This window comes from Sphaeramia orbicularis, chromosome 9 (genome assembly GCF_902148855.1).
Source record: "Sphaeramia orbicularis chromosome 9, fSphaOr1.1, whole genome shotgun sequence".
Lineage (NCBI taxonomy): Eukaryota > Metazoa > Chordata > Actinopteri > Kurtiformes > Apogonidae > Sphaeramia > Sphaeramia orbicularis.
This window is the reverse complement of record NC_043965.1, coordinates 36249402-36262194: the sequence shown is the minus strand read 5'-3', so window position 1 is coordinate 36262194 and position 12793 is coordinate 36249402. Positions and strand designations below refer to the sequence as shown.

Below are 12793 nucleotides of genomic sequence, written 5' to 3'. Positions count from 1 at the left end.
AAGACAAGTTACGTGCAAATAACATCCCCCTAGCTGTAGAAGTTACAAAACACACAAACATTAGTATCAATAAACCAAATGATATACGTGCATTAAAAATAAAGGTTTTTTTGCATTTTCTTCCCATCATTACATGACTCATCAGTATTTTCTGCACCCTAAACATAGTGATTCTACAACACAATACTAAGACTTTTTATCAATTTGCATATTTGCCATATACATGTAGGTATATAAGGCCTCTCAAAACTAGTATTTGAGCATTTTAACAAGGCTGAAAAATGATTTGTCAGTCGTGCATGGTTGCGTGATGGGGAGGCGGACTTATTGACACTTGGGTGATGATAGTCATAAAGATAAAAGACTTGATCAGATTCGGTATGACTGTTCAGTGACCGCTTTTACAGGCTTTAACAGCACTTCTCTAACCTGTGATTCAATCAAAACAGCAGCTTCGTGTACCTGAGGAACCAGAGAAGACGTATAATAATCATTTTAATTCTAAATCTAAATACACCTATTAAATAGTATTTCTGAGAATAGTATTTATGAACAAATAAACTAAACATAAGTCAAAAATAATTGCAAAATTTACAAAAAATTATTGAGAATGCTAAGCATAGATGTCAATTCATGACAAGAACATACTGCTATGTGTATTGGCAAATTACTTCAACTATTGATCTGTAAGCGTGGCCTGCAAATCACTACGTATGAAAAACTTAATCAGGGCGATCTATTCATTTATCAATCTATCAACTTCAGCAGCCAATACTGGATGCTCGGAGTGCAATGTACTATTCCCTCTCTTTAGAGTTTACACAGAATCGCTGTGCTTTCCGTCACAGCTAAGACCTTACTACTAGTTTCTGAGAAAAGTGTCCCCTTTACGCTACTTTAATCACCTTGGAGATGATTATCCAGAGCAAAGCATACAACAGAGGCCCCTGTGCCCTCTGACAGCGTTACAACACATTGATCCCCTTCCCACAGAAATGAAATCCTATGCAAACATCACATGGGATTACCAATCTACCACAGTATGTATGAGGGGCTTTGACATGGCTTTTTGCCCTTGCCTGGGAACAAAGTAATGCCCTGGCAAAACGAGAGAAATCTTTAAGAGGTGACACATCTATACTTATTCCTGTGAGTTTATCTGTCTGTCAGCAGTATTACACAAAAACTAGTGTACAGATTTTCAGGAAACTTGGTGAATGGGTTGGGCACGGGCCGAGGACAAACCCAGCACATTTGGAAAGAAATGCATAATTTTTACTCATATGTTGCAAGATGGAGTATTTGATTAAATTACTCTGGAGGTGGAGTACCTTTGTAGCTCAAAATATTAAAAAAAAAAAAAAAAAAAAAAGATATATTGGAAGCAGCTTGTTTATCGTGAGTATTGCTATTACGATAACACTACTCTTATTATTCAAGAACTCAACAAATCTGATTTGGTTGTTGTAGGAAGGCGCTGACACAAACTCGTCATATTGTAAGACTGTAAGAACGAGCTGCAATATACATCAGCTCTTTTAAGCCTCTATTAACAAGGCGGAAGGAAAGTATAATCTAACACATACTATTTGTAAGCATACATAACTGTATATGGCCTTAATCCATACAGATTGACTCACTCGCTCTTAATTTGAGAGGAAAAACAAGACATATTATAACTACTTCACAATCCACACAAATAAATCACTCTAAGAAATAGTGGTTGATTACCTGTGACTGGATACATTTATGAGATAGACTCTTAAAAGTTGACTGGTGTTACTTTACCAGTTGAAACAACCGAAACAGAGCAGCTCAAGCCTGAATTAAACCTAAATGTTACACTTTTAACATAAGTCTGCATAGAGTTATCTCACACCACCCCGTGTCTAGCAAAACACCGGTCAGTATTGTAAATGGATTCTGATTGTAATTTCTGCATGAGGTTATTGCATATCATCTGGAAGGCAGTTAAATCCAATGGACATAACCACACTCAACAACTCTGTATCTCTAATGCAAGAGATGTTCAGGTGTCAACAGTTTGCAGATGAAGACACAACCCGCTCTGCTCCTTCAGCTCTTGAAACGTGTCTGTTCACATATGTGGTTAAATTTCCTGGAATGGAAAAAGAGTCACATCAATTGCAAGTTGTATGTAAAAGTGCAAAACCAAACAGATGAGTTGAAGTGAGGGAACTTGCCCAGACATGGTACTACAGCACTAAGTTTATGCAATGGCCCCATCTAGTGGCAAAGTACCTCAACAGCAAGCACACCCAGTTTATCATGTCATACAGGCTGGATGAACAATGCTGCGTTCCAGGCAGGTTTTTGAGCCCGGAAGTCACAACTTCAAGTCACAACTCACGACTTTTTAGCATTCCAGGCAAGTCACATCAAACTGCCGGGGGGCAAAGAATCGTGGTACCAGCATGGCGGACCGTACGGGGCATATGCTCATTTACAATCATTTCTATCACCAGCGGTGCTTGCTCTTTGCTAATTTGAGGGAAACAGAGGAGGAAAAATGGTGCACAAGCCAAGAGCAGCTGTTATACTTTTTATGTTATGTTACTTGTATATTTGGATACATGTTTGGTATTAATTTATTCTTGCACTCAATGGACTGAAAACTAGCTAATGCTAGAGTAGCTACTGATTATGCAGAACATTTGCGGATAAATAACGTTTGAGCAATACCTTCTTTTAATAAACAATTTACATAAACACCGCATCCATGGGGGCCGCAATTGTTGTTTCACAGGCTATGTGACGTCAGAGCACAGAACTGGGAGTACATCGAACTAGTACGAGTTCACAGGTGGGAAGTCATGGGTTTGACTGTCATCCCAGTGCATTTTCACTCATAGAAGGTTAGAAAAACACAGGTTGCCTGGAACGCAGCATGACACCAATACAATCAACCTGATGAACAAATAAAATGATTTGATATTTGTAACAAGTTAAAAAAATGTGTCTAAGAACCTATTTTACACATTTATTCATTATACGTTGTTGCCCATAAAGTTAGAAAATTATTTTTTCTTCCACAGTCCAAATTATGGTTAAAAAAAAAGATTATTTAGATTACAATCTGTTGCTACCAAAAAACAAACAGACCGATACATAATAAGCAATGATCTGCAGCACTTGAAAGTGATGCAATGATCTTATAAGAACATACATGAGTAAACTAGTTTATTATTACCAGTAGAATTAAAATCACTATGGTGAAGATAGGTTTTATGAATATTTTAAAAGTACATGTTATGTTTTTTTGGTCCAACAGTACTTACATGGCGTGATGAGCCTTCACTTGCGTACGACAGTTGCAACCCCAGTAACAGTCAGGGCGAGATGTTACAGCGGCTGTTGAAAGAATATCAAAGAGCTTTATTTTATTGACTGAAAACGGCAATGTACAGGAAACCAATATGATCTTAAACAGCAAGTCATTTATTTTGTACCTGTGTGTCCCCAGTGCTCCCCCTACACAGAGACTGAATACTGTTTCAAAAAGTAATTTAGGAAAAATAATTGTCTAACCTGGTAATTCAGACGGAGTGATGTTCTGTCTGTATTTGTAAGCCAGTTCTTTGAATGCTCGCAGGCCACAGCAGAAGCACAGGATGGTGTTTGCAGAGATCCGACAATCTGACAGACAAGGACAAGAATGACAGAATATTACCACTGTTTTCATCTAAGTGGATGGGGGATCTGCTATAAGGGCTCACCTGTCAGGTAGTAATGCCCCTGCTCTATGCCCTGAAGCGATTCCTGCAGTAGATCTTTCCATGACTTCCCTCTGATGGACAGGTAGTTCTGGAGGAAACAGACAGTAGATGTAGGCATGCCATAGTGTGCACGATATTTTAGCAGCTATTGACCACAGCCACCAGAATGAGCAGTAACATGTAGTTCATTCTAATATATATATACAGGGTGGGGAAGCAAAATTTACAATGAACATTTAGTTGTTTTTTCTCAGCAGGCACTACGTCAATTGTTTTGAAACCAAACATATATTGATGTCATAATCATACCGAACACTATTATCCATACCTTTTCAGAAACTTTTGCCCATATGAGTAATCAGGAAAGCAAACGTCAAAGAGTGCGTGATTTGCTGAATGCACTCATCACACCAAAGGAGATTTCAAAAATAGTTGGAGTGTCCATAAAGACTGTTTATAATGTAAAGAAGAGAATGACTATGAGCAAAACTAGTACGAGAAAGTCTGGAAGATACTATTAAAGAAAAATGGGAGAAGTTGTCACCCGAATATTTGAGGAACACTTGCGCAAGTTTCAGGAAGCGTGTGAAGGCAGTTATTGAGAAAGAAGGAGGACACATAGAATAAAAACATTTTCTATCATGTCAATTTTCTTGAGGCAAATAAATTCTCATGACTTTCAATAAACTAATTGGTCATACACTGTCTTTCAATCCCTGCCTCAAAATATTGTAAATTTTGCTTCCCCACCCTGTGTGTGTGTGTGTGTGTGTGTGTGTGTGTGTGTGTGTGTATATATATATATATATATATATATACACACACATCTCTCTCTCTCTCTCTCTCTCTCTCTCTCTCTCTCTCTCTCTCTCTCTCTCTCTCTCTCTCTCTCTCTCTCTCTCTCTCTATATATATATATATATATATATATATATATATATATATATATACACACATATATACACACATCTCTCTCTCTCTCTCTCTCTCTCTCTCTCTCTCTCTCTCTCCTCTCTCTCTCTCTCTCTCTCTCTCTCTATATATATATATATATATATATATATATATATACACACATATACACACATCTCTCTCTCTCTCTCTCTCTCTCTCTATATATATATATATATATATATACACACACACACACACATATATATATATATATATATATATATATATATATATATATATATATATATATATATATATATATATATATATATATATGTATGTATATATATATATATCTACAGATACATATTTGACTTGAAATTCATCTTACCTGAAGGATCTCTGATTCATAGTTATTGTTGTTTAGCACACCATCTAGACACTTGTCTGTTAGATTGAGATCTGAAAGAAAAATTGAAGCATTTCCCTTAGAAAATCATAACTGCATTAAAAAGGGTTCAGTAGATGTCTGTTAAGCAGTGGTATTAAACTGATTTTAGTTCAGGGGCCACATACAGAAGAATTTGAACTAAGGTGGGCCAGACCAGTAAATTATGACAAATTTTTACTCTTTGTTTTAATTTAAAAAACGAAAATTTACAGTATGAAAATGCTTACATTTACAAAGTATCCTTAAACAAAAAATGTGAATAATGTGAAAATCCATGAACAACCTGAAATTTCTTAAGAAAATAACAATGTTATGCCTCAGTTTATCATTTACACATGTGCACTACAACTTACAGATCACAGTGGATCTACAAAGGCACAGTTTAGTAAACAGGCATCTGGAACTGAACAATACAGCATTTAACTTTATGATCAATACATTTCAAGTCTCAGTGACACCCTTGACTGTCAGTGTCTTCTGTATAAATTTTGCACTTCGCAAATTCATCCTGTGGGCCGGACTGAACCCTTTGGAGGGCTGGTTATGGCCCACGGGTTGCATGTTTGACACCCCTGCTTTTAACAATCCACCATGAGGAGCTTAAATTTTACATTAATACCAGTAGTACAATTCAATTCTACAGTACAAACTTCCTACAAGTAAAACTGTGATGATCCCCTGAGGTGGTTTTGCTGATACAGATACATACCACTGAATCGGGCCAGGCAGCCTTGACAGCCAATCCTCTGGCAGCCCCAGTACATGTGACAGAAGGGCCGCTGACAAAGCACACCTGCCAACACACAACACATCACTCAGACTGCCTAATATTAACTGTATTAATAGTCCATCTTAACCCTGCATTTTTATTCCTTATATTAACATCCTGTAGCTGCAGAGTTTCTGTAACCCTGTAGGTGTATTGAGTTGTTTGAATACATTTGAATGTTAATGTTGCAGCTTATCATTTGTAAAAGAGTTTAAAAAGAACAAAAATGTTATCCCCGATGCCTCTGAGATAAGCCCCGTCTTCCTGGAACGAGTAAGAAGTAAGAAGCCGTTTCCCCACATTAGCATTACTAAAGAAACGGCTTAGGAATGGATTTCTGCCAAATTGTAACCATTGCAACGTAACGATTAAGTTCAAGGAAAACTCACACTGCTGAGCAATAGTCCCCTGGCTGTTTAGCTCAGTCCGTCTGTCTGGCATCGGCTGGAGGCAGCAGGTACAGATCAGGTGGCAGCCTTGAGGCGGGCAGCAGTATTCCTGAGCAGCTGCAGGCAGAAACAGAGGGAAAAGTTTGAAGACAGCGGGGCTTGAGTTGAGTCCAAGTTGAATACTGCAGCTCTAAAATGTGTTTCAGCTCCTGTTTGGAACTGCATTTTAATAACAACCTGAGGGGATGTCTGCAGATGTAGAGGGCTGCTCCCCACTAGGTTTTGCAGACCCTTCCTCCGCTGCCGGTCTGGGTGGGAGGGGTGACGGTAGAGGGACTGGCAGACCAGGAACCCAGTAGTTTGATCCAGTGGGAAAAAGCATCTGACTGACATCCCTCTTGTAGCCAGGACACTGTCTGCACATCACTAGAGGCTGACTGAAAGCAACAACACAAAACACACAATGCAAAAATAATCACATAGTGTTCACAAGACAGAGGTCGACCTCCAAAATAAACACTTTGCCTTTTATGATATAGTTCGAACAAAGAAGACTATAAGTGTCTACATTTAGGTGCCAACTTTTTGCAAACTTGTGAATGTTAATGTCAAAACACTGAAGTAGCTTCTTTTTTCATTTAGTATAAAATGGTCACTTTCTAAATAACTTTGTTAAGAGGCAAGGAAAATTTATTTATATAGTACCATTCATACACAAGGCATTCAAAGTGCTTTACAAAGGCATAAAATTACATTAGAACAAAACAAAAGCTAAAAACAGTCTTGACTAAAATTAAGAATTTTATGTTAAACCAATCAGGACAGTTAAAATTGTGAGTTAAAAAACTACACTAGGTAAAGGCAGCTGTAAACAAATGAGTCTTTAACCCTGATTTAAAAGAACTGAGAGTTTCAGCAGACCACACATACATTCAACAGCATACCTAATGTCTGATGAGTCACTGTCATTGTCAGACAGCTCAAAGAGGTAATCTGAACTGCCTTCCTCATCAGAGAAAGAGCGCTCCACTTTTGGCTGCAACATGTCCTGAGTTATCTTGTTACGACTGTCCATGCTCTTCAAGTCCTCTTCACTGCGACACTTTTCTGTGAGACACGAAGGCAAACACAATTATAGCGAACGAATGATGTATCAATGTTGGCTGTTTTATGTCTTGTTCTGTCACCTGCCTAGGGACTGCGGATGAAAAGTAGTTATTTTTACTAATTCTGGCATATTTACATGGGTGTATTTTTTATACAACAATGTTCATAAATATGTATGGTCCCTATTAAAAAAAACAATAAATAAAATAAATGTGTCAGTATCTACATAATGCTGTAGACTGTAGACCCTTCAGGACTTACTATGCATTTGAAAAATGAGTAAATCTTGCTGAAATATTATAAATGTAGATAAATAAATGTCTCATCTGTGTATTGTTGACAAAAACTGCTGCATACAGGTTATATTTACAGTACTTTTCTAGTTTTCTGTGTCTGGGATTTCATATACAGCTTAAATGTATGATAATTCAAGGATCTGATCTAAGCATACCTGGGTGCTGGATGAGGTACGCTTCCACCAGGTTGTTGAGTATGTGGTTCTTACGGATCCTCTCCACAGGGCATCGACAGGTGGGGCAAAGAGACGAACGCTCCATCCAGCCTGAGTAGCAGGCAGCACAGAAGGTGTGCATGCAAGGCTGCAAGCTACGCCAAAAAAAAAAAAAAAAGACTCACGATTACATTTAATTAAAATACTGTTTATATTTGGTGGGTACGCTGTGTTTATGCAAAACTCTTTACTAAGACCACAAGGCAGGGCTCAAGCACAAAAAACCTGATTAAATCTTTGATGAGTAAAACACTGCCTTACCTGACGCAGTCATGCAGCAGGTCCTGGCAAATGATACAAGTCAGAGACTCCTCCATCTTATCCGTCTTTGTCCTATCTGCAGGAGGTTTAGGCAAAACACTCCCAAGGTTTCCCTTAGTTGGTACAGCCACTTCTGCATGAGATGTGTGAGGCAAGCCCAAATCATAGTCTTTATCTGTAAATAAAATGTGTATTGCATTACAAATTGAGAAAACAAGAAAGAAAGAAAAGGCTGTCACTATTGTTGTATTTGGGATTATTGATTTTGCCTTTCCTTTCCTTCTATCTAATTCTTTTCCCTTAAGCTTCTTTCTATACCATTATCTAAAACCCTTTACTGATTTCTCGCTCTTGTATACTCACATCCTTTGACCCTTGTACTTACTAGACTGCCAATTTTGCTTTCATTCCCTCTTCTATCTCCACCTGAATATGCCGAACTAGCACAAATAACCATAAATAATCACACATATGTAAGGACTCACACAAACACACCTGTAAATAGCCCTCTGTTTGCACCCATTTTTGTTTTGCCCAATGTCCATGGCTTATGAACTTTTTTTTTTTGGTCTGTTTGTTTGTTTGTTTTCATTATTACCCCTGTCACAATATTTGTCTAGCACTAAATAAATTTTTAAAATGTGAGAAAAAGAGACAGGAGGCTAATGTGTAAATTCTATGAAAATATACAGTGATACATTGAGTGATTTTTTATTATTTTGTGGTGGTTGAAAAACCACTCAGGCTGCCCTTAGGGAAGTTTCCAAATTTGGAACATAAGTATAGAACAAAGCAGGAGTTACACCTAGTGTTAACATCAAAATACATTTCATGGGAAAAAAAAAAAAAAACATAATAAATATACAAACCATCTTCAGTTTTCCTTCTCTTGCTTTCTGGCTCTAGGTTTTCCACCTTGTTTTCTTGTGGCACTTTAGCATCTTTAGCTTGGCCTGATAAAACAGAGGAAACAACAGGACTTTAACCATGTTTATTCTAACATACTAATCTGGATGAAGGATAAAGAAAATAAATGCAGAGTAAAGTTACACTGAGCCAGCACAACTGACTTCTAATGCAACTCCCAAATTTGTCATTACACCAATCAAAAAGCTCAGCAGACTAAAGATATGGAAATAAACAATTCTCTGCTAATTCAAAGCTGAAAATAATGTCACAAGTCTATCCCCTGACCACAACAGATCACCAACAACAAAACTACCAGAGGCATGAAATTCTGTGGCTCCCGTGGGCATAGATGTGGTTGGGTTCCTGACACAGAAGTGGGAGGTGGAGGTGGAGGGCTGAGGTTCCTCCTGAGTCAGATCCCGAGGAGCTGCTGTGAGCATTACAGGCTCCACAGAGAGAACCATGTCAGAAGGTGGGATAGGAACAGGAATGTGGGCTGATATGTCTGAAATTCAGAAAATGGGTTAAGGATTACAAGTGGGTACAATATTGATCCTTGTGTTCATTTTAGGGTGCACTTACCATAACTACTACGTGAATCAACTTGCTCTGAGTTAATAGAGTGGAAAACGTAGGCAATGTCTGGAAGGTAAGAAAAGAAAATGCTGTCTGTTGTCCTTTGCATAATTTCATATGAACATATTGTTGTATTGCAAAAGAAAAAAAAAAGACTAAAAAATGACAACTCACTTTGTTCTGGTTCACTCTTCCTGTATACAAAGTAGATGACATCACCATTTTGTAGCATGTGAGTTTGCTTCTTGACCAGTTTGGACATATTGATCACAGTGCCATTAGTGCTGCAAACAAACATGCAAAAGGTTTCATGCGTTAGCTTTTAGAGAAGAGCCTGTCACCTTAAAAAGTAATAAATAAATAAATAACTCCTACCACCCGATCACCCTCTATTTAATTTCTATCCACAACCCCATACAGATGAGTGTAATCTATCACTACACCATCATAACAGTATACTAACATAAAATAAAATAAAAACAATAATAAAAAACTACAAATGCCATTTTTCACTGCTGTTATCAGATGAATGAATATGCAGCATACCTCATGTCTTCAAGCCACACCAACCCTGAGCTTTCATCTTGCACAATCTTACAGTGCTCCCCTGAGACCAGCTTGTTGGCAGGAAATGATAAATCACATCCTAGCAACAAAATAAAACACCACAATGAAGAAATTTTTCAATGCAATCAATCTTTTTTCAATGCATTTTATACTCTTTCCACATTTAAAAATGTGCTTTGAGAAACTTTTTAATACTAGTTTCTTATCAGCATTTCTAATTGGTATGTATATTTTCTTTTATGCATACATTGACAATTAAAACTCAAACTTCACCTGGAACTGTTCAACCACTACATTCATTAATCCTATTTACTGCTTGGACATAAACTACCCAATTAAGTCTAGTCACTTTGCATTGCAAAAAAGTGGACTGCAAAAGCTCTAAACAACAAAGCAGGGAAATATAGGCCTAACCTTTTCTTAAGCAAAACCCATACAACAAAAAAACTACTTAATATTCTGCACGCATGTTCTCAATGGGCTCCTTTTGTTATCATCACAAGGGGCTGTCTAAGTTTGGGGCACTAAAGAAGGCTTTGTGTTTTAAAGGGGGAGGTTTGTCCAGACACTGACAGCAATGTCTACACTACAGGCAGGGTTTTGCTTTGTTCATATTTAAACCATTAATAAAAAAAATAATAAGAGATGTCCAAGTTTTCATAACATCTGAGATGAACATATGTGTGTTTAGTCAGGTTTTTAAAGTCCAAACTTACCTTTTTTTCTGCCAATTGTGCATTCCCTGTTGAAAAGCAGCACTTCAGATTCATTAGAGTCCACTTTAACAAGCTTCCCCCATGGTCGACCTGCTCTGTGACTGTCCATCTCTGTGTTTTTTCTGAAGGGAAAGTAAAGATGTAAAGGTTTACACCAAACATGGGGAACAGGACATGTCAAGACAGATGGCTAGATCCTTAACAGACCATTTTCATTAAATTAAGGGGTTGAATATGTTTGATAAATAGTACTAAATTCTGTAGTGTTAATAAAGAATATACTTGTGAATATTATAGGTTTAAAACAATTATTTAAACTCTGTAAATGTATATTTTATGGCATATATTGTAAGGTTGCGTTTAGGTGTAAATGGTTTCTCTTTCAGTTTTCTTGCTATCAGGTTAGTTGCTACTATGTTTTAAAGCTAGCTAGGTTAGTGACAAGCTGGAAAAACTCAATATTATGTCGTAAATCATAATATTTCATGTTACCTGCCTCCAAAATGTTACCCACAATAGACATACTGCTTCTTATCACAGCTAACGTGAAACCCCCCAACTTTGTTCATGGACAATACTAGCTAACGCGTTTGCTAGCATTAGCGGCTAACTACAATGTGTCGCTAATACAGAGTCAGACTAGCATAGCAAACGGCACAAACTTTCACACAGATATGTCAACGTGTAAACCGTTTACTTTACCGTCAAAGGCTTTGTTTTTGGCTCCGATAACCGTGTAAAAGACGACTTCTCCTCATGTTCCAGCTAGACACAACACACACTTCCTGCCAGGCTCAGCTTTGACATTATTTACCGTCATCAGCTGATGGAGGAGGGGCCTTTGGGTGCAGCATCCTGGCATCACCCTGACACCAAAACATAACAAAACACAGCAAAACACAGAAAACACAGGACTGAACACATGATTTATCACACAATTAATAATACATCTACTTCTGTGACTTTTTCCTCCATCATTTCATTTCAGAGTGCGTTCAAAGCCACCTTTACCTTAACAGTAACACTGTTCTACAAGTGAAATGCCTCCAAAATAAGAGTCTGTTTTTTTTTTGTTTTTGTTTTTTTTTTTTGAGTCACCAAAAAAGAAAAAAGTAGTTTCCAAGATACAGTTATGGGTCAAAATGTGAAATTGTGAGAATTAATGAGATAATGGGTTTAATTCTAATAAAAGTTTATGTCAGTGCCTCCACAGATTTGGGGGGAAAAAAAACATCATTGTGGACCCCACTGCTTCAATATCACAAACCATGCAGACCCTAAAAATACAACACTGTGCACGTATGGATCTATATTGCGCTTTCAAATATTTTTTTTAAATTTCATGCAAGATTAATGAGAAAGGTCCAAAGCATCTTTTATATTTTAATACATTTTAATGGTAATAGAATTTGATTTTTTTTTTTTTTTTTTTAGACTAATATACCAATAGAAATAAATTCTACTTTACTTTTTGGGTGGAAGTGAATTTCACTTTGCTGTTTTCTCTAATATACTTCTTCCTCATCTTCTGAATTGCTACTAATGGCTCTGTCATTTAATTCTCTCTGACTTTCACACTTCTCCCTGACATAACAGTATCACCTACACATGGTACTGTCCATGTAGAACACAATGATACAATTATTTGTGAAAAGCTGTAATTTGAAATAAAATAAGTAACTTAAGCTGGCGAACAAATGTAGTGCAGAGTAAAAAAGACAATATTTGCCTCTGAGATGTATTGGCAACAAACTACGAAATGTCAAAATATGGAAAGAGAATATGAACTACCTACATTATTATTATTATTATTATTATTATTATTATTATTATTATTATTATTATTATTATTATTTTCACCTCATCTACTGCTCTACTGCTATTGTACTTGTGTCCAATGGTATCT

The 12793-nt window shown here is 37.0% G+C and overlaps 1 protein-coding gene across 4 annotated transcripts; it reads right to left on the bottom strand.

Moving 5' to 3' along the window:
- Positions 1–105: 105 nt before the first annotated feature.
- chfr (checkpoint with forkhead and ring finger domains, E3 ubiquitin protein ligase) lies at positions 106–11720 on the bottom strand. 4 transcript variants are annotated; one of them, XM_030143009.1, is made up of 18 exons: positions 11590–11720; positions 10888–11009; positions 10151–10250; positions 9779–9888; positions 9611–9670; positions 9342–9533; positions 8989–9072; positions 8120–8294; positions 7799–7953; positions 7185–7347; positions 6478–6677; positions 6241–6357; positions 5792–5875; positions 5023–5093; positions 3738–3825; positions 3550–3657; positions 3300–3372; positions 106–2119 (listed from the first exon to the last, which is right to left on the bottom strand). In XM_030143009.1, exons 2-18 carry the CDS (start codon positions 10994–10996, stop codon positions 2077–2079), a joined length of 1932 nt encoding a protein of 643 aa, XP_029998869.1. In that variant the 5' UTR covers positions 10997–11009; positions 11590–11720; the 3' UTR covers positions 106–2076. The 4 variants fall into 4 exon arrangements, with proteins under 4 accessions (XP_029998869.1, XP_029998872.1, XP_029998870.1 ...); XM_030143012.1 differs by having other exon boundaries at positions 8992–9072; XM_030143010.1 differs by having other exon boundaries at positions 11585–11709.
- Between the last annotated feature and the right edge of the window lie 1073 nt (positions 11721–12793).

Bases quoted from the DNA above. Each gene is read 5' to 3' on its own strand.
- chfr (XM_030143009.1), bottom strand. From the start codon at position 10,996: ATGGACAGTCACAGAGCAGGTCGACCATGGGGGAAGCTTGTTAAAGTG. The intron at 10,251-10,887 runs GTAAGTTTGGAC...TTTTGTTGCTAG, and splicing joins CACAATTGGCAGAAAAAAAG to GATGTGATTTATCATTTCCT. The intron at 3,658-3,737 runs GTGAGCCCTTAT...CTTGTCTGTCAG, and splicing joins GGGGCATTACTACCTGACAG to ATTGTCGGATCTCTGCAAAC.